General features: G+C 35.6%; 1 protein-coding gene across 4 annotated transcripts in view; it reads left to right on the top strand.

Moving 5' to 3' along the window:
* The window catches only part of PDCD4 (programmed cell death 4), a 27,842-nt gene continuing 5,231 nt past the window's right edge, over nucleotides 1-22,611 (top strand). The window contains exons 1-9 of one of the 4 annotated variants that reach the window (XM_004050093.5): nucleotides 1-671; nucleotides 898-1,107; nucleotides 5,027-5,131; nucleotides 10,309-10,611; nucleotides 12,077-12,171; nucleotides 14,307-14,420; nucleotides 16,721-16,942; nucleotides 18,579-18,676; nucleotides 19,603-19,717. In XM_004050093.5, the coding sequence (XP_004050141.1) occupies nucleotides 5,089-5,131; nucleotides 10,309-10,611; nucleotides 12,077-12,171; nucleotides 14,307-14,420; nucleotides 16,721-16,942; nucleotides 18,579-18,676; nucleotides 19,603-19,717 (990 nt within the window). In that variant the 5' untranslated portion in view covers nucleotides 1-671; nucleotides 898-1,107; nucleotides 5,027-5,088. Of the gene's footprint in view, nucleotides 685-814; nucleotides 1,108-5,026; nucleotides 5,132-10,308; nucleotides 10,612-12,076; nucleotides 12,172-14,306; nucleotides 14,421-16,720; nucleotides 16,943-18,578; nucleotides 18,677-19,602; nucleotides 19,718-22,611 lie in introns of those variants that run through there. The other 3 variants (XM_055352130.2, XM_004050094.5, XM_063710488.1) reach the window with 3 other exon arrangements.

The raw sequence follows: 22,611 nt of genomic DNA on the forward strand, positions 1-22,611 counted from the left end.
AAATAGTAGCATTAGAGATGATTCCCAGGCAGGGTGACTGGGCAGCCAAGGGAAAGCGCTGGCCTGTGCGGGATGAGGCAGTTGGGTTCTGGAGAGCCCAAGCAATCATTCGGTGCTGCCCATCAGACAACTGAACAATCTGATCAGAGGCAGTGGCTAAGTCCCCGCCTGGGAACACAAAGGAAGCATAAGGTTCTGGTTATCACCCTCAGGGAACCGTGACCTTGAAAGAGTAAGGATAGTACCAGCCAAAACCAATGCAGCCAAGAGGAAAAGTCACAGAGAACAGCGAGGGGAGATGGAAGTTTCAATACAGAAATTGTAGCCATGGCTGAGAACCCCAGCACCGGAGGCCGGAATTTGTGCGTTTGAACGCCAGAGGCTTGGCTAGTCACGATTAGCAAAGGAACTTCAAAGAGTTTTGCAGCCTGCTTTATATCTGTGAAATGGGAATTATTTCCATCTCAAAGGTTTGAGGGGATTCGCTGAGAGAAACTTCTTAGCATGGGATCTCCAGAAACTAGAAGCCACAGAGAAAGCAGCGGCCAGACGGAGGAGGAATCGGACAGGCTGATCACTTGGAGTGTTCGCCTAAGCAATGTCTAGAAATGGAGGCAGAGACCATCAGGAAGCTCAAAACCTTTGCTTCAGCCGAGTTTGCAGAACGCCCTGTGAGGAGAATGGGTGAGCTGGGTCGAGGCAGCTTCATCCTCGTCCCCATCCCCCAGCACTGCCCTTTTCCCAACGTTCCCATCCCGCCACGCCTCCCAACATACCCCCACCCCGACTTCCCGCTCAACTCCCGCTCCAGCCAGTCCCAGGAGCCACATGCGCATGCGCCCTCCCGCGCCCCTCCCCAACTTTCCACGTTTCACTCCTCTCCCTTTTCCTCCTCAGCTCCGGCTCCGCCGCCACGATTGGCCAGCCGACCACCCGGCCTCGGCCAATAAGCGCCGCCCTCTCGCCCCCGTGTTACTGGGTAGAAGAAAACAAAAACAAACAGAGCGAGAAGGGCCAGAGACTCTCCGAGGCGGCGGCAGAGGCAGAAGAGCGGGATCGGGGCCGGCTGACCAGGAACCTGGGCGAGCAGCGGCGGGGGCCCGAGGGGTCAGTACCAGTAGGCGCGGCTCACACGCTCGGGAAGACTGCGCCCTCCCCCATCCCTCCTCGGAGGCAGCCGCAAGATGGGAGGGGGCGGGGGCGGAGGCGTGGGGGTCGCGGCCCTGTCAGGTCCGGGCCTGCGGTGCGGGGGTCCGGCTGCCTTCTTGTAGTCCCGCAGGTCCAGCCGCGCCCTCCCCAACGCCCCGGACTGTGGGCATCCGGCCTGGTTCCCTCTTTCTGGGCCCAGCCTGGAGCGTGTCGGCGCGGGCCCGCCCCCTCCCGCAGCCATCTCCCCACTGAGAGGGGCCCGCGAGGCGCTCGGCCTTGGAAGTCCCCCTCAACCCTCCTCCCCCTCTGGCGGAGGTTGAATCCGGGGGCCGGGATTGAAAGGCGTGTTTCCGGCTGGACTGAAATCCTGTGAGGAAGATTCGCGCCCTCCCCGCCCCCTGCCCTCCCTGGGAATCCTCTGAAGATGCGGCCCCCTGTCCGGCGTGACCCCGGAGCCCGGGCCTCGGCCCAGCCCCTTCCGGGGGCCGACCCGGGCTGGGACTTCGGGGGTCCTAGCCTGAGCCCGCTGCGGGAGAACAGGCCCGGCCGCTGTGGGGAGGGGGCCGCGCGCTATCCTCGCCGGAGGCGCTGGGAGGCGAACACGTGCCCGTCGCCCCAGCCCTGCGCGAACTTCGCCGCGCCAGTCTTCCGGCAAAGGGTCTCTTTTTTTTAGTTTAGGTAAAATAAAATCTCCCAGAGAAAACAAAGCCGGGAAGGGAGCCCCCTTTTTGTGAAACGCATGCCATCTTCTCCATTTGTCAGTTTGATGCTGTAACGTACATGGGGTTTTGCAAGAGCTTCAAAACTGTCTGCAGACTTCAATTTCGTCCCCCTCCCCCTTGTGAGAACTCGCTACGTAGCCAGCAACTGTGTAGTGTCTACAAATGATGAAAACGATCAGAAATGCGATTAGGTGTCGGGGAAAAAAGGGTTTCCCCTGTTTTTAACTTGTATTTTTACTTTGTTATAATCTTGATATTCTTAACGTGACTTTTTTGGGAAACCACCAAGTGCTTTTTAAGCAAGGAGTTACTGGTATTTATGCCCTTAATATTCCTTCATTATAGGCTTATTGAATACGTTAATATCTCAGTAAGTGTCTTTGAATTATAATTGACTGGCTTTTTCTGTGGTACTAATGTGAAAGGAAAAAATATTAGGACTGCAAAAATAAATGCCGCTTGAATATTATCTGTAGTGCTTGCTTTTGCATTACTGTAGTAGAATGCTTTTAGCTGCTTTTAAGCTGCTAATTAGCTGTTTGTAGCCGAAGAATGAATACAAGTAATCCTAGTTAATAAATGGCCAAAGCTTGACTCCCCAAAATGCCAGAGCAATTTATGAGGTATATTTCAGGAAATACATATGTATATATTTCGTGGGGGAGTGGAGGGTCTCTTAGGGAATGTCTTGGCAGTTGAATACTTCTGATTGTGTCTTTCGTGTAACACACTGGAGAAAAGAACAGTGTTTAATGTCAGCCTTCATTTTCTTCTAACTTGTATGTATAGTTTTCTCATCGAAAATTCATTTTTGTAGGTTAGTATGAAGGAAATAGCGTTTGGATTTTTTGCTTTATATTTTCTTGTTTGGGCCAATTAAGGGTTGTTAAATAAATTGGAAAAAATCCTACTATTTTAAAGAGAGTAAAAACGTGGAACATGTCTTATCTAAACTCTTAAAACGTGTTTGTTGCTGTCAAATATGACCTGAGTTCTTGATCGGGTTATCATTGCCTAAAGACACAGGACTATTTTTTTTATTAAGATAACTTTGTTTTTATCTTAATAAAAGAGATGATAGTCATTTCCTGACAGTTTTGTCTGACGGAATGCCTTCTGTATAATAGTTTAAATAATTATTTTTAGTGTTTGGAAAACAGCATTTAAAAGTTTGAACAGCAGAAGTCTGTTTTAAGAAGCTTCTGTTAACCCTTGTAAAGAATCTTCCTGTGGGATATTAAAATTTTGGATTGAACTTGTGCAAACAGTACTGGATTTGGAAGGTCTGGATTCTCATCCTGGTTGTTCCACTAAGCAGCTGTCTGTCCTTGGACATATCACCTACCCTCTCTGAATCTGTTTAGTTGTGTGTAAGGTGGAATACCTACCCAAAGGTTTTTCTGTAAGGTACATTAAATAATACATGTACAATTCTTTTTGAATTGTGAAGGGCTTTATGAACATCAGTTATAATCATTTCGCTTATTAGGTTCTGCAGAAGGTATTCTCTCAAAAGTTATACTTTCATCAAGAATGAAAAAGACTTTGTAATGGAACTCTAAAAAACTGAAACACGTATCATATGACATTATTCCTTTCCTATATGTATTTCATGCATGGAATTAAAACAGAATGTAGCCTTTTCAGCCATGAAGGATGCTGAGTGTTTAGATTTGCAAACCATTTTTGTTCATATATTTATATGAATCTCTACATATTTTTAAGATTTTTTTCATATCTAAAGTTGGCGGGAGTTATAGTGAAAAGTGATTATAAAGATTCACATATATTAATTTATTCTTAACAGAATTAGAGAATGATCTCACCATTTTCTTAAGTTCCCAAGCAATATGATAGCATATTAGTCTGAGGATTATACCATAGTAAGAAGCTTATAATTTTAACATAAGGTCCATTTGTTTTTGTGTCACAAAATAATACCCTTTTCTGAAGAAAAGGGCTATAAACTTATGTTAGCAAATAATAGTACATAATGAGGAATTTAAAAGTCCGTTTCACCTTTGAGTCCCAGGAGGCTCTGTATATATCATTGTTATCCTAAAATGACATCTAACAGTAGGTTAAGTTATATGGGAAAAAATGTGCTTTTCTGTGATTAATTCATTAGGCATTTTCACTAATTTGTGCATTTTATATCTCTGAAGAGCACACTGCTAGCAACCCAGAAGGACTTATATCCAACCTATGTGACTTAAACATACACTTAAGTACTCTAAACCACTATTTAAAAAATACTTCTAGAGAGATTCTGAAATCTTAATTTGGTTGCACTTTCTGGTAATATATTTTTTGAAAACTATTTTGATATTTCTTTCATATAACATTATTGGATCTGTATCACTAAGTTAATTGTCTAAAAGGTAACTGATTTCATCAAACCTTCCAGTATTAATAATTTTTAAGCCATTTTGAAACTGAGGCCTAAAATACTGAAATGCTTATGTCGTTGTACTTACTCCTTTCTGAAATGATCAGATTTTTAAAAAATGGATTTCTCATATAAATAATATTATCAAAAAATGGATTTCTCATATAAATATTATCCAAAAAGCTGATTTTAAAAGTTTCTCACAATCTCAAAGTCTTATTCTAGTAATTATAGAGACCTAGGTAATGAGTGACAGATATATCTGCCTTTCAGATATGCCGTAATGTGAAAAATAACACAGTCATGTGATATTCTTTATTAACTAAAACTGTGTTGTTTTTATTTTGGAGTAGTTCTCATAATTCATTGGTAGGGAACTATCCAGTATTTATATTCCTATGTATGTATATCAGATTAATTTTGAGGCTTGGTATTCCTAAAAGATTTGGATGTGTGTATTTCTTTAACTTGACGTAAACATATATCACAAACATATCTTTTAATTCCAATTAAAGGGGTGCTTTGGCACATGCTGAAATCTGGGATTTTTTTTTTTGACTTTGATAAATTTATCAAAAAGATTGGAACCAAATGTTAATTAGGGTAAGTTGTCTTTGAAAGTAAAGTGAACTGTCTTATTTAATGGAATTATGTGTTTTTTGTTGTTGTCGTTTGTTTTTACAGTGTGCTTAAGTAAGTTTAATTCAGCTTAATTACATCAGTTTAAAAGATCTTGAAGCTTTCTTTTTTTCTTTTAAAAAAACAGATTCTGAAGGAAGATTTCCATTAGGTAATTTGTTTAATCAGTGCAAGCGAAATTAAGGGAAAATGGATGTAGAAAATGAGCAGATACTGAATGTAAACCCTGCAGGTAAGTAAGGATATCCTTTTTTCTTTTTTTCTTCATTTTGTGACAGGATCTTGCTCTGTCACCCAGGCTGGAGTGCAGTGGTGTGATCATGGCTCACTGCAGTTTTGACTTTCCTGGGCTTAAGAGGTCCTCCCCTATCTCAGCCTCCTCAGCAGCTGGGACAACAGGTGTGTGCCTCCACACCAGGCTAATTTTTTATTTTTTGTAGAGATAGGATTTCACTATGTTGCCCAGGCTGAATATCTTGAAGCTTGACTATGTTGTGAGGAAGCTTCAGACCATTCTATATTTTATAAAAACATGATAGAAAAACTATCTTTAAATACTCTTTTATTCATGCTATAAGAAAACAGGCTATATTATTTTTAAAGTCAAGTTTGTGATTTTTATTTTCATGGAAATTCATTACATGTCCTATTTTTCTGCCTATCCTTTCACATTCCACATATTCCTATTCTCTGTTATATAGTACAGAATAGAGAAGAATAGTGAGCCTGCTTATTTTCACATGGGCTAGTTAGTGATTTCTGTAATATAAACTTACTGGTATCTTTGATATCTTTCCTAACAAATAATTTTTATATTCTAAGTTACCTAGGGTATTTTCCCTAATTCTCCATGGTGCTTCAATAGCATGTTATTATCATAAAAATGAACAGTTTTGTGGAATAGATGACCAAATGTGAGTAACTCAAGATAATTTAAAATGTATTTATAGTTTTAAAAATAATCTCCCAAAAAGCTAATTAGAATTGTGTAATATCTGAATAGTGAGAACAGTTCATATTGGTATACTTTGGATAATTCTTTGCCTTATAATTTTATTAATATTGAAAGCTCTCTATTTTCTGTCATTTTAAGTGTATTTCATAACTAAATACTACATCTTTATTTCCTCAGTGACTTAACTCACTATTGTTTACAATGTACATAGTTTTCTTTGATCTGAACAAACACGTTGAATTTGAAGCTTCTTTACCATTGTTTATTTACAGATCTTTTTAAAGTATGGTAAAAAATTGAAAAAAATTTATGTAATTAATGATCATTTCTGTGCTGCTATATACAATAGCTGTGTGAGTATGCTTTAGGGTTATAAATGGATAATATGTACCTACTTAATTGAGATGGGGATGGTAATACAGTTTAGAATATATCTTACATATAGGTAATTGCTTCTTTTCTGCACTGTCCAGTATGATGACCACTTGCTACATGTGGTTATTACTCCTGGGCTCAAGTGATCCTCCCTCTTCAGCCTCCTCAGTAGCTGGATTACAGGCGTGTGCACCACTGTGCTTAGCCACATGTGTTTGTTGAGTACTTGAAATGTGGCTACTGTGAGTTGAGATGAAGGTCAACTATCTCAATAATTTTTCATATTGCTTGCATGTTGAGATGATATGGTTATATTAGATTAAATAAAATATATTTAAATTAATTTCACCTGTTTTTACTTTTTAATGTGGCTACTGGAAAATTTCAAATTTCTTATGTGGCTTGCATTCTATTTCTATTAGAAATAGAAACACAGCTTTAAAATGTATACTTTTTGTTTCCTAACTACAATAAGACCTAGTTCTAACCCTGTTCTTGGTGCTTGTGTCCAGCACTGCCTTAAAATAAAAGACTTGTTCTTCAATATTTGGATAGGCCTAAGATAGACCCTCTTTGTAGTAAATTCTTCACATAGCAAATAGTCCAAGTCACACTCTTACTCTTTTACTTGGAGGAAGTAGTTTATTCTGACCTTCGGGTTTTTCATGTATAAAATTGGGATATAAATACCCTCTGTATAGATTTATCATTAGGATTTAGTGAGATATTGTATATGTGTGTTAAGTCTGTGAAGCACATACTAGGTATGTAATACATGAAAGTGTGGTAATGTTATTCTAATTATGCCACTCATTGGACACCAGTAATTGAAAATGTGATTTTCTGGTGCTGTGGTCATATACAATTGGAGTGGTTACTATTGAGATATCAGAATTCAGAAAGAGGGAATTAGTACACAGTAGGAAACAATTTTGAAGTCAATCACATTCTGTACTCAGCTTATCATTTTAATTTTGGTTTTCTTAAAGTCAGCTCAATAGGGGTTATGGAACTCCAACACTTAGGTGAGTATGAGTAACAAAATATAAAGCAATTAATACAAACATGGGTTAAAAATGATAAGGTCAAATATATAAATTATACTGAAAGAATGTTGACTGCTGCAGAGACACATACTTGAAAGGATGTTAAAATTGTTGAAGAAAAGAAAACTCGATTATGGGAAATAGATGTATTTAAATTGAATACTCCAAGGCACAGCTTAAGACATTTTATTATAGTTCTGACTCCTGTGTCTTCTGGACCAGTTTTGTGGTTCACCTTAATGGTACAATGATGAAAGCACTATGTTACAGGTAGATGTTTAATGTTTTTCTCAACCATCCACTCTTACACGAAAATGTCATCTAATTTATCTGATCCTGGTCTTTCTATCCCCTTCCACTTAATCATTTTTGTTTATCTCTCTTTACATTCACGCCCTTGTTCATCTCTTTAGCTGTCAATACTCTGCTGTATTCTAGTTTTGTATTTTCTGTAGTTATATGGGATTAAAAATGTGGGTTTGAATTCTAGCCATAATCCTTTCTAGATATGTAACTTCTTGTGAAACACATTCCTTCTGTAAAATGAGGATAAACAGTTTCTTTCTAGAGCTCTTGAAGCTTATAAACCACATATGTAAAGTGCCTTAGCTAATAGGTACCAGGTAGTGTGGAATCTAATAGGTACTAGGTAGTGTGGAACCTGGTATCTAATAGATGACAATAGTAATGGTAATGATGAAAGAAACAGTACTACGACTACTTCCACTAAGACTACAATTATTACTGATGGTTATGATGATGTCCCAAACACACCATCCTAACACCGGCTTCTTACCAGTTTGAAAACTTAAGGCATTGTTTCACTTCTCTTTAATCCTAGATACATTCTGCTTAAAAGTCCATTATTTTCTTTAAAAGCGTAACATTATTATTTATCCCACAGTTACTACCCTTGCTCTTTACCAGTTAGCTTGTGACTGAATTACTGAAGCATTTTCTTAGCGGTTTCCTACTTTATACTTTCTCTTTTTGTAATATACTCAGTATTCTTCTGCCAAATGAATCCCTCCCATCTCTTCCCTATGATATCTAACTTAAGCTCTGACAATTTGAGTGTGGGAGTAGTTACCAGTGATTCTGGTGAGGTAAGCAGGGGCAAGATCATAAAGGACCTTAAGTTACAAGGTAAAGAGTTTACATTTTGGCTTGGTGTGGTGGCTCACGCCTGTAATCCCAGCACTTTGGGAGGCCGAGGTAGGTGGGTCATGAGGTCAGGAGATCAAGACCATCCTAGCTAACATGGTGACCCCATCTGTACTAAAAACACAAAAAAATTAGCCAGGCGTAGTGGCAGGCGTCTGTAGTCCCAGCTGGGGCAGGAGAATGGCGTGAACCCGGGACGCAGAGCTTGCAGTGAGCTGAGATTGCACCACTGCACTCCAGCCTGGGTGACAGAGCGACACACTGTCTCAAAAAAAAAAAAAAAAAAAAGAGTTCACATTTTTTGTGACATAACGGGACTACTTTTAAAGGATCTTCAGTGAGGGCATGCTTGAGAAAATCAGTCTTCATTCAGTATAGTTTGAAGACTGGAGGCAGGGAGACTACTTATGAGACTAGTGAAATAATTTGGCTCTAATTGATGATTTTGTTTAAAACAAAACATTCCTACCTTCCTTAAGTATGTCAAGAATTGTAAAGATTTAAACACATGTATGCTTTTTATAGGTTGATGAAAATTTTTGGTTTCAACATGTCTTAAAACATATTAAAGCCCATGCACATAGACCTGACATGTTATAATTATCTTTAGGCATATAGAAAATGATTTGAGTGATTCAGCTCTGATTGGCGTTAACAACAATGAACAAAACTGTGGCCCAGTGGTAGCTAATTCAGTAGCCTTTCTGACTTAAAGAGCTTTCAGGGCAAAGCCAAGTGCCTCCACTTGATCTCCATGGAATTTGAGTATGAAGGACACTCTGCTAGGTGATGGGGATACAAAGAAGGACATACAGTCTAGTTGTGGTTTCTCCTTTGAAGCTTATGACTTAGTTGGAAGAAAAAGACTGCTATATAAAAAGAAAGTGATTTCCATGACGTGTTGAATGAATAGTATGTGAGCAATTAGTGTTACTGTAGCTAGAGTTGTAAGGGAAGTTTTAATGCAGGGAGTAAGACTTGGGCTATATCCTAAAGGATTTTGATAACTCAAAATAACAGTGAGGGTGACATTCTAAGTAGGGGAACCACTGGGAACTCCAGTATGTTGATCTATTTCAGAACAATCAATTTTATATAGGCTGGAAGATTTTCAGGATGGTAAGTAATAGGAGAAAAGTTTAGGGAGATGAATTAGGACTTTGAGATGATGGCTTTTCTTGAAAGCAAACTTTATCTTGAGGCAGTAAAGCATCAGCAGTTCAGCTCAACAATCATACGCGATTATTTGCTAAATGCCTTTCATTCTCTTTTGGATTACTAATAGTTCTTAAGTGTTTATACCTAGTTATGGGACGTTTGGCAAATCATGTAAACATTCTCAGCCTTAGTTTCCTTATCTGTCTTCAATGTTATAATAATTAACTGCCAAACTTGTGCATAAATAAATGATAGAGTGTCTAGCACAGTGCCTGATAATAGTAGGCATTCTATAAATATTAGTTTATCTCCCTTCTCAAGATGCTTAGTCTTTTCTTAATATCTCCAATTAGCTCATAAAAGTCTAAGCGTTTTATATTTGGTGTTGCTGTTAGCATAGATTTTATGATCTAAACATGTGAAATAACATGCTTCTTTTGGTAAAAACAAATTTGGTTTGTTTTTGGTAAGAAACAAACATGCTTTGTTAAAATTCAGTGCCTTGGTTTACTTTCCTTGATAATGTGAAAAGTAATCTTATTTAGTTGTTTATTAGATTGAAGTAGATGAAATTCCCAATATGTGACTGTAATTTACCTACAAAAATGGTAATGTCATGTGATTCAACCTAATCTAACTTACCACTATTATCTGTAAAACAGTAGATACTTAAAATACTTAGAATTTTCTTTCTTCATTTTTCTCTTTAAGATCCTGATAACTTAAGTGACTCTCTCTTTTCCGGTGATGAAGAAAATGCTGGGACTGAGGAAATAAAGAATGAAATAAATGGAAATTGGATTTCAGCATCCTCCATTAACGAAGCTAGAATTAATGCCAAGGCAAAAAGGCGACTAAGGAAAAACTCATCCCGGGACTCTGGCAGAGGTGATTCGGTCAGCGACAATGGGAGTGACGCCCTTAGAAGTGGAGTAACTGTGCCAACCAGTCCAAAGGGAAGGTTGCTGGATAGGCGATCCAGATCTGGGAAAGGAAGGGGACTACCAAAGAAAGGTTGGTATATATCATGTCCAACAAATGGAAGATAAACAAGTGACAAAAAATTGTCTGGTTCTTGTACTACACTTTCCTTCTTCTAGGAATGAGAGAGATTCAAAAAGTGATAATGTAAGGCTTTACAGTTTGTATATATTTTTACTTAGTAATAATGTGAGAACCATCTCACTTTTTCTTTAGGTTGATGTTTTTTCTTGTTTGAGTAGATTTAATTTTCTTGAGCAGAATGTTAATGGTTTATTTCCAGCAAAATATACACTGATGTTTTTTACTGTTACGAGTTTTACGTATATTCTCTAAGTTTGAAAGGAGTCAGAAATCCATCATACTTATTTAATATAATTATGTCCATTACTACTACTAATAAATATACATTTGATTGATAATGTCTAGATCTGAATTTTAATGTTTTCCTAGATCTCGCGGTGAGTTCTCTTTAGCTGTTTATTTTGGGTTCTGTAGTAGATTGGTCTGTTTCACTGCTGTTTCTCTAGTACCCGAAATAGTGACTAGTACACTGTAGGCAAATATTTGTTGAATAAGAGTTTTCTGACAATTTCATCACCTTCTGAATGGTGGGAACTTCAATTTATAGCCTAGGTTTCTTGTAAAATGTTTTTGTGATCTGTCAAAAATTAGTTTTGTTAAATGCCTCTGCAATCATGTTTTATATCAAAATGAAACCTGGTTGTCAGATTCTGTTTTGGTCTGATGGCAAGGATATACTTGGTACAAAATAAAAACCTCCAAAAACAGAAATGTTGGTGACATTGTAAAGGTTCTTTAAAAAATAATGTAGTACATTGGTCCTTAAAACATTTCAGTAAGTTGATGTAGAAAAGCAACTTTGAAAATTGGAATTGTTAAGCTTCTTTTGGTTGTTTTGTATTTAGAAAATAGAATTTTCAGGGCTGTTAATGCTTAAAAGCAATTAGAATTCTTTTCTATATTTATAACATATTGCTAGTTGTATGGTTTAATGTGTACTTTTATATTTAAAGAGTACTGTATTTGACTTTAAAATATTTGATGGTGGTTACTGTCCTTTTTTGTTAAATAATTTTTCCCTTGTTGAGTTTTCTATGCTACGCTTTACCGGCCCAGAATGTTTCTTTTTGTCTTAGTCTCAAAGAAATGTCGAATAAAATTTAGAGCTCAGCTGCAATATCATCTCCTTTGAGGTCCTCAATATAGCTATTTTTTTATCTTTATTTGTTTTTGCTTTTATTTTAAAGCATCTGCTTTTTTAGTTTTTAACTTCATAAGCTATTTTAACTTAATGTTTTTGGAAATATTGAAAGAGTGGTCTGATAAAACCAGTAGGGGAAGAAAACTGGAAAAAAACTAACACGTTAAATACAATTTTTTTTAAGCTGTGGTTTAACATCAGAACATTTTATTTTAGATTTCAACAAATTGATGAATTTTGTGTTTTTTCTTTCTCAATTCTAAACTTTTTCAGGTGGTGCAGGAGGCAAAGGTGTCTGGGGTACACCTGGACAGGTGTATGATGTGGAGGAGGTGGATGTGAAAGATCCTAACTATGATGATGACCAGGTATCAGTGCTTTGCTTTTTCATAATATTTAAAATGTTTATGAACTTTTTTGACTTCATGTTTGTAGTTTACTCATACATGTGTCAAATCATATGTATAAATGTTTTGGATTAGGAAACCAAGTAAACTGACAGTAATACATGCATAACTTTCACTTGGTTTCTGTAGTGAGTCAAAAATAGCTCTTTAGAAATTCACTTAGGATTATTAAGTTGACCATTTTTCAGTAAATTCTGTTAATATAGTTTGTTTCTATAGTAATGATAATTGAGAATATCTTCTTTTGAATATTATGAGTTACAGATATTAGATTCCTTTTAAATATTACTGTTTAGAATGGTAACTATATAATAAATTTTGTTTTGGGGACATGTGCATCTTTCTTTCAGGGATAATGCTAAAAATGTAAATTTTTAATAGATTGTGAAGTGAATTTATTTTTTTAATGGAAAAAATTTAAAGTAGAATAGTATAATCTGCTTGTACTCCTCTCTTAGCTTTACAAACTTAAATAATTACAAACTCATAGGCAGTCTTGTTTAATTCCATTTACTCTCCGTCTTCTATTGGCCCCTTTGCCCCACCCTGTTTTGGATTATTTTGAAGCAAATCCCAAATGTTTTGATTATGTTTTTTGAAAATTTGTCTTTGCACAAGGTGAGACATGGTGATGGAAATTTTAGACAGGAAAACGTTAAGAGTGTGTGTTAGGTTGTTTTTATTGTGTGTTGTATGTATGTATTTAAGTGTTTTAACTAATAGACATGGAAATATTTCTAAGAGAATATGAAAAATATGAAACTAGTAGGATTCAAGTACTGTAGAATCTTTGCTAAAAATGTATTAATCTTTCAAGTATATGTTTTTAGGCTGAAGCCAGTCACAAGTTGTAAATATAGCAGTCCCCTCTTATCCGTGGTTTCACTTTCCGCAGTTTCAGTTACCCATGGTCCAATGTGGTTTGAAAATATTGAGTGGAAACTTTCAGAAGTAATTCATAAGTTTTAAATTGCATGCCATTCTGAGTAGTGTGATGAGATCTCCTGCTGTCCAGCTTCATCCACCTCATCCTGCCCAGGATGTGAGCCATTCCGTTGTCCAGCGTGTATCCGCAATGTATACACTACTCGTGCATTCGTCACATGGTAGCTGTCTAGGTTATCGGATTGAGAAAACAGTATTTATTGGGTTCGGTACTATCTGTGGTTTAAGGCATCCTCAGATGGGGCTTGGAACATACCCTTGTAGATAAGGGGGCACTACATTTCAGAGCTTTTTTTGCATGGGGAGAGAGGAATGGTTTGATGATGGATGTTAATTTTCTTTTTGAAATTTCAATTGAACAGTGCTTTTTTCCTTAGAGATTTTTTTTCTGTCACTACAACATTGATCTTTGTATTATACTTTTTATTATAATAATGCTAATCGTGAAGGCTTTGGTTCCTGCTTCATTTTTTTTTAAAGTGAAATTTTAATTAAAACACCATTTATGATAGGAAGCCATCATGAAACTTTTTGATTACTGGTTTTGAGAGAGACAAAAATTTTGAGAGAAAAAATTAACAGAAGACATGGGGGTTGGGAGCAAATTATGTATTTGCTGTGGTTAATGGTTCTAATCTATATATTGGCTTATTCTGATTTTGTAAAAGAGCAGTGACATATAAATTCTACTATTTTTATTATTATTTATTATTATTATTTTTTAGCTTTGTTGTCCAGGCTGGAGTGCAGTGATGAATTATAGCTCACTGCAGCCTCGAACTCTTGGGCTTAAGAGATCCTTCTGCCTCAGCTTCCTGAGTAGCTAGGACTACAGGGGCAAGCTACCATGTCTGGCTAATTTTTAAAATTTTTTTGTAGAGACAGGGTCTTGCTATGTTTCCCAGGCTAGTATTGAACTCCAGGCCTCAAGTGATCCTCCCGCCTTTGCCTCCCAAAGTGTTGGGATTATAGGTATGAGTCTCCTTGCCTGGCCTAGATTCTGTTTTTATATGCGATCAATGTATGTAGCATGTCTTTGTCTTGTGCTAAGTGGGGATTATTAACCACTTAGAATATAAAATTGTACAACAATTTCATTTGTTTATTTGCATTTTGTTTTTTATAACTCTTACTCCCTTTTCCCCTCACAGGAGAACTGTGTTTATGAAACTGTAGTTTTGCCTTTGGATGAAAGGGCATTTGAGAAGACTTTAACACCAATCATACAGGAATATTTTGAGCATGGAGATACTAATGAAGTTGCGGTAGGTTTAAAGTTGCAAGTATAATTTATTTAATATAGGAGAGAAGACATCTTTTATAAGCAAAATACATCTGGAATGATCTTGGGTCACTGAATAAATTTAATCATTTTCTTATGCATAAGTGAATTTCTAAGAAATGGAATAAAATCTCATTACATTAAAACAGTTATATATTTGGGATGTGATAAGAGCTGTGTGCCATTTTCTTCTCTGAAAAATGACACAATATTTTTATAATTTTTATAATTATAATTTGTAATGTATATGAATTTATAACATCTGTTTTTATAATTTATAAAATATAATTTTAGCAGTTTCAGGGCACTTATAGACGCCCCCCCGAAACCTCTTCAGGGATCTCAGTTAAGAATGCCTGACATAGTTTCATTTTTTTGACATTTATTTCAAGTATGTTCAGAAGTAGGATAAAATCTTTTTGTACTTTGTCCAAAAAAAACCCCACAAATAATAAAGATTTGAAAAAGAATATACAGAAGCCATGAGAATAATCATGATTTGTTCATAAAGTAAATCTAGGATAAAATAAAACTATTGGTCTAGTTAGGATTATCGAATTAAAGTAATACAATTGTAACTCTTTAGAAGACTTTGATCATTTAGATTCTTAAAATTTAGACTGGACTTTTATGATTTGTCTGATACCGTGAGGTTTGATATCTTTGGATTTGTAGGATTTGAATATAAGACAAATATTTGTTCAGTGCATACCATCTGGAGGAATTTGTAATAGGTGATTCTTGCCCTTTTGAAGCCCAGTCAAGTGAAAGAAATCATATGTAAACAGATTATTAAAGTATGTGAAACATTCTGTTATAGAGGAAAAGTTTCTATGAGTCCTATGAGGGCAGGGACTGTTGAAATCTTGTTAATCTACCTAGCATAAGACCAATTGTATACTATGTTATCTGTTAACTGAGTAGTGTTTGGAAAGCATAAAATAGAGAGTAATAGTAGAGATGATTCTCTGCTGTCTGAAGGATGTTGAGGAGTTCGCCAGTTAAGATAGTTTTCCAGGAAAGAGGAGTATTGTGTTTGAGGGTAGTGGATTAGTTGTTAAAGTGCGGTCAAGGAAGATGAAATGCAGTCAGTGAGAAGAGATTACTAACAAGGACACCAGTTACGTGGCTGTGAAAATAGTTTTGGCACTCTCTTAGTAGTATATCATGATTTAAAGATTCTAAGAAAACTTTCATTAAAGAGGAGGGCACTCTAACTGAATTAGAGCTTAGCTTCTAGAGTCAGACTGCCTTTATTCCACTTTCAGTTTGGCTACTCCAGCTGTGTGCCCTCTCTCCTTTGAGTATGATAGGTGTGATAATTTAATACTCAAAGGGCTATTTGAGTATCAAATAAGATAATATAACTAAAGAGGCTATTATAATGCCTGATACATTAGTCAATAAGTATTAGCTGCAGCTATTATATTTCTAAAAGGAAATTTTAAATTTACCCCAGAATTTTAAACCAATAATCCCATTTAAAAACAGTTGTTTAAGATCTCATTTTAAACTTGATACAAAAGTGTAAAGTGAATTTTTATTTCAAGAGAAGGCTTTGAAGAAAAGTAGAATATAAATAGCTTATGATAATCTAAAATGAATTTTTCCACAAATTCTCATAAAACAATATTTATAGTAATAATAGATTGTAAGGCAAGTTAGTTAACTCCTAATACCAATCTCAGCAATATTATGTAGTTTAATGAACTAGCCATGAGCTGCATAATGACGTTTCCATGACAGACTCCATATGTACCTTTGGTCTCATATAATACTCTTTTTACTGTATCTTTTCTGTGTTTAGATAGGTAACCATTGTATTAACAGTTGTCTACAGTATTCAGTATAGTAACATACTATACAGGTTTGTAGCCTGGGAGCAATAGGTTATACCATGTAGCCTACATGTAGGCTCTGCCATTTAGGTTTGTGTAAGTACACTCTATAATGATTGCACACTGATGAAGTCACCTAAATGGTGAATTTCTCAGAATGTATCTGTGTTGTGACCCATGACAGTATTTTAAAGGTATTTCACATTTTTGAATTTAGCGATGTTAAGGCAGTTAAAGCTTGACAAAGTGGATCAAAGTCTGATTTATGCACAGGGACAGGTGTGTTTATCCTATCTCCTAAAACATGACTGGGTCTTTTAATTATTTCCAAAGAGTGAGACTTAGAGATATATAGATAAAAGCTCAATTTTTCAAAAATAAAATTTTATTGAACTGTAGGTAGTGATACACTTTTAAAATGTTTTTAAATTATTTTTTTGAACAGGAAATGTTAAGAGATTTAAATCTTGGTGAAATGAAAAGTGGAGTACCAGTGTTGGCAGTATCCTTAGCATTGGAGGGGAAGGCTAGTCATAGAGAGATGACATCTAAGCTTCTTTCTGACCTTTGTGGGACAGTAATGAGCACAATTGATGTGGAAAAATCATTTGATAAATTGTTGAAAGATCTACCTGAATTAGCACTGGATACTCCTAGAGCACCACAGGTTTGTATGATTCTTCTTTTTGTTCATTCCCTCCCACTACTATATTCCTAATTGTGGAAATAATGTATACTCCTAGGAAATTTTAGTAGATGGAAGGGGATGGCCCACATTTCCTACCACACCGAAATATCCCCATAGCATTTTGATGTATTTTTTCCTAGTTCTTTTGTTTTTTAAACATGGTCTTCATCATGCTATAAATTTAATGTTATCTCGTACTTTTCCCCCATGATCTGCATAGTTTTTAGGTAATTTTTTTTTTTTGCCATATATATAGTCTTCGTTATATGTAGTTGTTTTATTAGCTAAGATTTTTAAAAAATGTAGGTTATGATTGAATGCTTCACTAATGTTTATTATAAAAAGTCATAAGTAAGACTCTTCCCTTTTGTAGCTTTGAAAATGTGAAATTGTTGCTATTGTCAAAAGTTTTTAATCAAGGTAAAATCACTTTACTTAAAACATTAATTTAGAAATAGAATATAGGCATGTCAGTTCCTAAATCCTGTTTCCGTTATACTTAATGACAGACAATACTCGGTATGAGATATTAAGTGGTGATTCTAATGCAGACATTTTTTCCTTTTATACCAATACACATACTTTAAGAAAATGATTACATAAGTTTATATTTATTGTAGAATTTTTGAAAAATAAAAGCCAGAAAGAAGAAAGGCCAGCAAAAACTGCTACTGGTGTTAAGTTTTCCATTCTCCTTTCTGTGGGTATATATCAATGTATGGCTTCTATAAATCCTTAATTTTTTAAAATTAAAAAAATGGAATCATACCATTATGCTATTTTATAAACTTGATTTTTCTCATACCATAAAATATGGTAAATATCTTTCCCTGTGGCCACATAGTATACCATTTTATGTGTATACCATTTAACCATACCTTTATTTTTGGACACTAATTTCCAGTTTTTATAATAAGTAATGCTGTGAACATACTTTCAACTATTTCTATACAACTTTTTTTCTCCACAAAATAAATTCCTTTGATTAGTTTTTGAGAGAACCTAGTCCTTTTTTTTTGTTTTAAGAAGAGAGGACTTCACTTGACCTTAAATCATTCGTTTAACCCCAGCACTTTGGGAGGCCGAGGCAGGTGGATCATGAGGTCAGGAGTTCGAGACCAGCCTGGCCAAGATGGTGACACCCCCTCTCTACTAGAAATACAAAAATTAGCCAGGTGTGCGCCTGTAGTCCCAGCCACTCGGGAGGCTGAGGCAGAAGAATCACTTGAACCTGGGAGGTGGAGGTTGCAGTGAGCTGAGATCGCGCCACTGCACTCCAGCCTGGGCGACAGAGCGAGACTCTGTCTCAAAAAAAAAGAAAAAAAAAAAATTTGATCATATGCTATGTATTCAGGCAGTGTGCAAGGTGTTAGGGATTCATTAGTGAGCAAAACAGATGTGGCCCCCACTCTGGCACTTAACTTGAAGGTTAAGATGTGGGAGTGTATGCCAGCATAACAGGTACTACATAGGTTTTTTTTTTAAAAAAATTCCAGCATCTTTTAGGTACTGACTGTGTACTTCAGCTAATCTTCATCATTTATGTATTTAGAAATTGTGTCCTATAAAAGTTATTTAACTTTTTTTTATAGCTCTTTTTTTTTCCTTTTTACAGTTGGTGGGCCAGTTTATTGCTAGAGCTGTTGGAGATGGAATTTTATGTAATACCTATATTGATAGTTACAAAGGAACTGTAGATTGTGTGCAGGCTAGGTAAGTAAATCACTTTTCCTACTTAGAATTTCAAAATAGGGGAAAATTCTACAGGATCCTATTGAAATGACACTTGTGTTAATCAGACACTCTGTACATCTGTTTGTCACTTCTCTATATTCTCCACTGTTAAAATGGAGAGACTGTTGGCATGATATACCAGGAAGAGGACAGTACTATAATGGAAAAGTTCTGGAGTTTAGCTAAATCATTAATTACCTTCATGTCAAGCCACTCTTCTTTGGGCCTCAGTTTCTTTATTTATGAAACAAAATCATTGGACAGATCTTTAAGTTCTGTTTTCAGGTTCTAGCATTGTGTAGTAGTTTAATATTCTAATAAGATGGATAACCTTAAGAAGAGAGGCCTCATTTATAGTTTTATTTTGTATTTATCTACTGTAGAAATCTTAGTCAGAAAATATCTTTTTCACTCTTGTGATTTAGTATAATTAATATGATATTTGGTATAACTAAATGTGATATTTGGGAGTTATGCTATTTGATTTTTCTTAACTTCTTGGAGACTTGGACTTAGCCATGTCTTAGTTTTCCTCAGGTCTATATATTAACTTAATTTTCTAGGGCTACTTCACATCATAGTGGAATGGTGTCCCTGGGTAGGAAGGCATGGATCTAGGTGAAAGTTAATTATATGTGAAGTGTTTCTTCTCAGTGTAGATCAGTTATTTTGTAATGTGTTTTGATTTTTCTTGAATGAGAAATGAAATAGAGCATGAGAATATTAACATGAAGATCAACTTCTTTTTGCTCCTTTTTGTTTTGAAAAAGTGTTTTGAATTTTATTTTGCTTTTATGTTATGTGAAAGATTTAGGGCATATAGGATTTTGTCAGCTTTATCCCTAATTTAGTAAACTTTAGGTATGTCCAGCTATCAAACTTAAATTTTTTTTCTTTCTCTGTAGAGCTGCTCTGGATAAGGCTACCGTGCTTCTGAGTATGTCTAAAGGTGGAAAGCGTAAAGATAGTGTGTGGGGCTCTGGAGGTGGGCAGCAATCTGTCAATCACCTTGTTAAAGAGGTAATGATTGGGTATTGTTTTTAACTTAATTTATATGTATTCCTCTGAGTGAAATAAATTGTGGCTACTAGCTGGTATTTTTATGGACAAAAATTAAGTTCGGTCTTACAGCTGCAATTGGAAAATGAAATAATTTTTTAATGTGTGGCTTTATAACCTTTTATTATAAATTATATGATTAAAAAATGAGTCTGTTAAAATGGCTTTCATGAATAATTATAAGCAAGCCATCTATGAACTTCAAAGGAATGCCTGAAATCTTTTTGTTATATTATTATTTAATAATTTTCAAATGCTGTTGAAATGAGATTTTCTGTGTTTTAGCTATTCAATAAATATGCTTTTATATGAGCAATTTAAAACTAGATAGTCTTAAATAATGAGTTATGAATTATGAGCACTAGAGCAGATCAGAATGTTAGATTTTTGTGAGGACATTCACTACCCATATGCATGTTTTAAAAGAAGACTGTAATCCCAGCACTTTGAGAGGCTGAGGCGGGTGGATTGCTTGAGGCCAGGAGTTTGAGACCAGTCTGGTCAACATGGTGAAACCCCGTTTCTACTAAAAATACATAATAATTAGCCAGGCATGGTGGTGCGCACCTGTAATCCCAGCTACTCGGGAGGCTGAGGCACCGGTATTGCTTGAACGCAGGAGGAGGAGGTTGCGGTGAGCTGAGATCACACCACTGCACTCCAGCATGGGTGACAGAGCAAGACTCTGTCTCAAAAAAAAAAAAAAAAAAAAAGCGATTTATTGCATTAAAATGCCAGATTTATTCCCTATGGATTTTTTTTTTCTGGCTGTAATGTGGTATTCTATAACAAGAAACCAAAAAACAGAAAAAACTCCTTATCTGCAGATCTCTTTAAGAAAAGGCATGCAACTAGAAGATTTGTAGTTCATGTGCTTCTGATTTTTGAGTATAATCTTTTCATGTAACTATAATTTTGATTTTTAGTAAGTCTTTTAATGAGGTGTGTGTGTGTGTGTTTGTGTATGTGTATCTAGCTTAAGTGTTAAGGAGTTCAAAATATAGTTAGAGCCTTGACTGTTTTTGCTTTTATATATGTTAAAATAGATGAGTCAGTGTTTGTAATGTCGTGATTGCAGTATCTGTTTTTTAAAAATTAAACAGTTATTAGAAAAATTGAGGTATAAAAATAGTCAAGATGCCAGGGCAATTAGGCAGGAAAGATAAAAGGCATCCAGATTGGAAAGGAGGAGATAAAACTAGTTGTATTCCCAGATAACATGATCTGTGTACAGAATATTTGAATGAATCCACAACATTTTTTAACTCCCCAAAACTGAAACCAAACTATTAACTAAAAAATGAGTTCAGAAAGGTTGCAAGATAAAAGATCAGTACACAAAATTCAATTCTCTATACAGTAGGAATGAATGATCTGAAATGCAATTACTGCATTTGTGATAGCATCAAAAATAAAATACTTAGGAATAAATTTAACAAGACAAATGCAAGTCTTGTACACTGAAAACTGCAAAACAGGTTGAAAGAAATGAAGGAAGACCTAAATAAATAGAATGATATCCCATGGTTATGGATTAGGATACTTAATATTGTTAAGATGGTAATACTCTCCAAAATTAATATTTTTGGAAACTGGACAAACTGTTTTATGGTGTGTGAATTCTCTCTCAATAAAGAAAATTGACAAGATAAAAATGGAAATAAAACTGCCAGTATATGAGTTTGAGGTTGACATTATTTGGATGTTTGCTTACATGGAAGGGTTGGATCAAAGACGACTTTTAGAAATGTATAAATGTATTTGTAATTTATCATTCTCAGAAGTGCATGGAATTTGATGGGGGATATTTTTTTTTTTTTTTTTTTTTTTTTTGGGGGATATTTTTAATACTTCTAAAGTTATGTAACAAATGTTAAAAGTAAGTAATATAATTTGAATAACAAGTACAGTCATGTGCCACATAATGATGTTTTGGTCAGTGATGGACTGTGTGGGATGGTGGTGGTCCCATAAGGTTATAACGGAGCTGAAAAATTCCTATCGTTGAGTGATATGGAGGCATTTGTAATGTTGTAGCACAGTTACTTTATTTTTTCATAAATTTAATGTAGCCTAAGTATACAGTGTTTATAAAGTGCATAGCCAGTGTTTGGGTAATGTCTTAGGCCTTTACATTCACTAACCACTCACTCATTGAATCACCCAGAGTAACTTCCATCCTGAAAGCTCTGTTCATATTGAGTGCTCTATACAGGTGTATCATTTTAAAAATCATTTACACTGTTTTTTACTGTACCTTTTCTATGTTTAGATACACAAATACCATTGTGTTCCAATTGCCTATATTATTCGATATAGTGACCTGCTGTACAGATTTGTAGCCTAGGAGCAATAGGCTATACCCTATAGCACTGGTGTGTAGTAGGCTATACCATCTAGGTTTTTGTGAGTATACTCTATGATGTTTGCACCATGACAGAGTCATCTAACACACTTTTCAGAATGTATACCTGTTAAACGTTGCATGACTATGCATTAGTTTGTAATTGTAAAAATACTCAAATGCTATGCTTTAAATATTTACTTACATGTAAATATTTAAATACATATTTACTTACATGTAAATATTACATCCTAAAGCATGACAGCAATTAAATTTTACTTTACCTTTTATGAAAATATCTTATAGAAGTTGGAAGGATACTTAAATATGATTTTTTAAATTCAGTCAGCCAACATTCAACATTCAGACAACTAGATATGTGCCCACCAAATACAAAGGGGATTTTAACAAATAACATATAGGGAAAAATATTCCTAGTTGAAACTCTTGTGCTGAAAAAGTTCTCCCACTTTTTTGAGATGTTCAAGTTTGAGCAGGAAAATCAAGACTT

This window comes from Gorilla gorilla, chromosome 8 (genome assembly GCF_029281585.2).
Source record: "Gorilla gorilla gorilla isolate KB3781 chromosome 8, NHGRI_mGorGor1-v2.1_pri, whole genome shotgun sequence".
Classification (NCBI taxonomy): domain Eukaryota; kingdom Metazoa; phylum Chordata; class Mammalia; order Primates; family Hominidae; genus Gorilla; species Gorilla gorilla.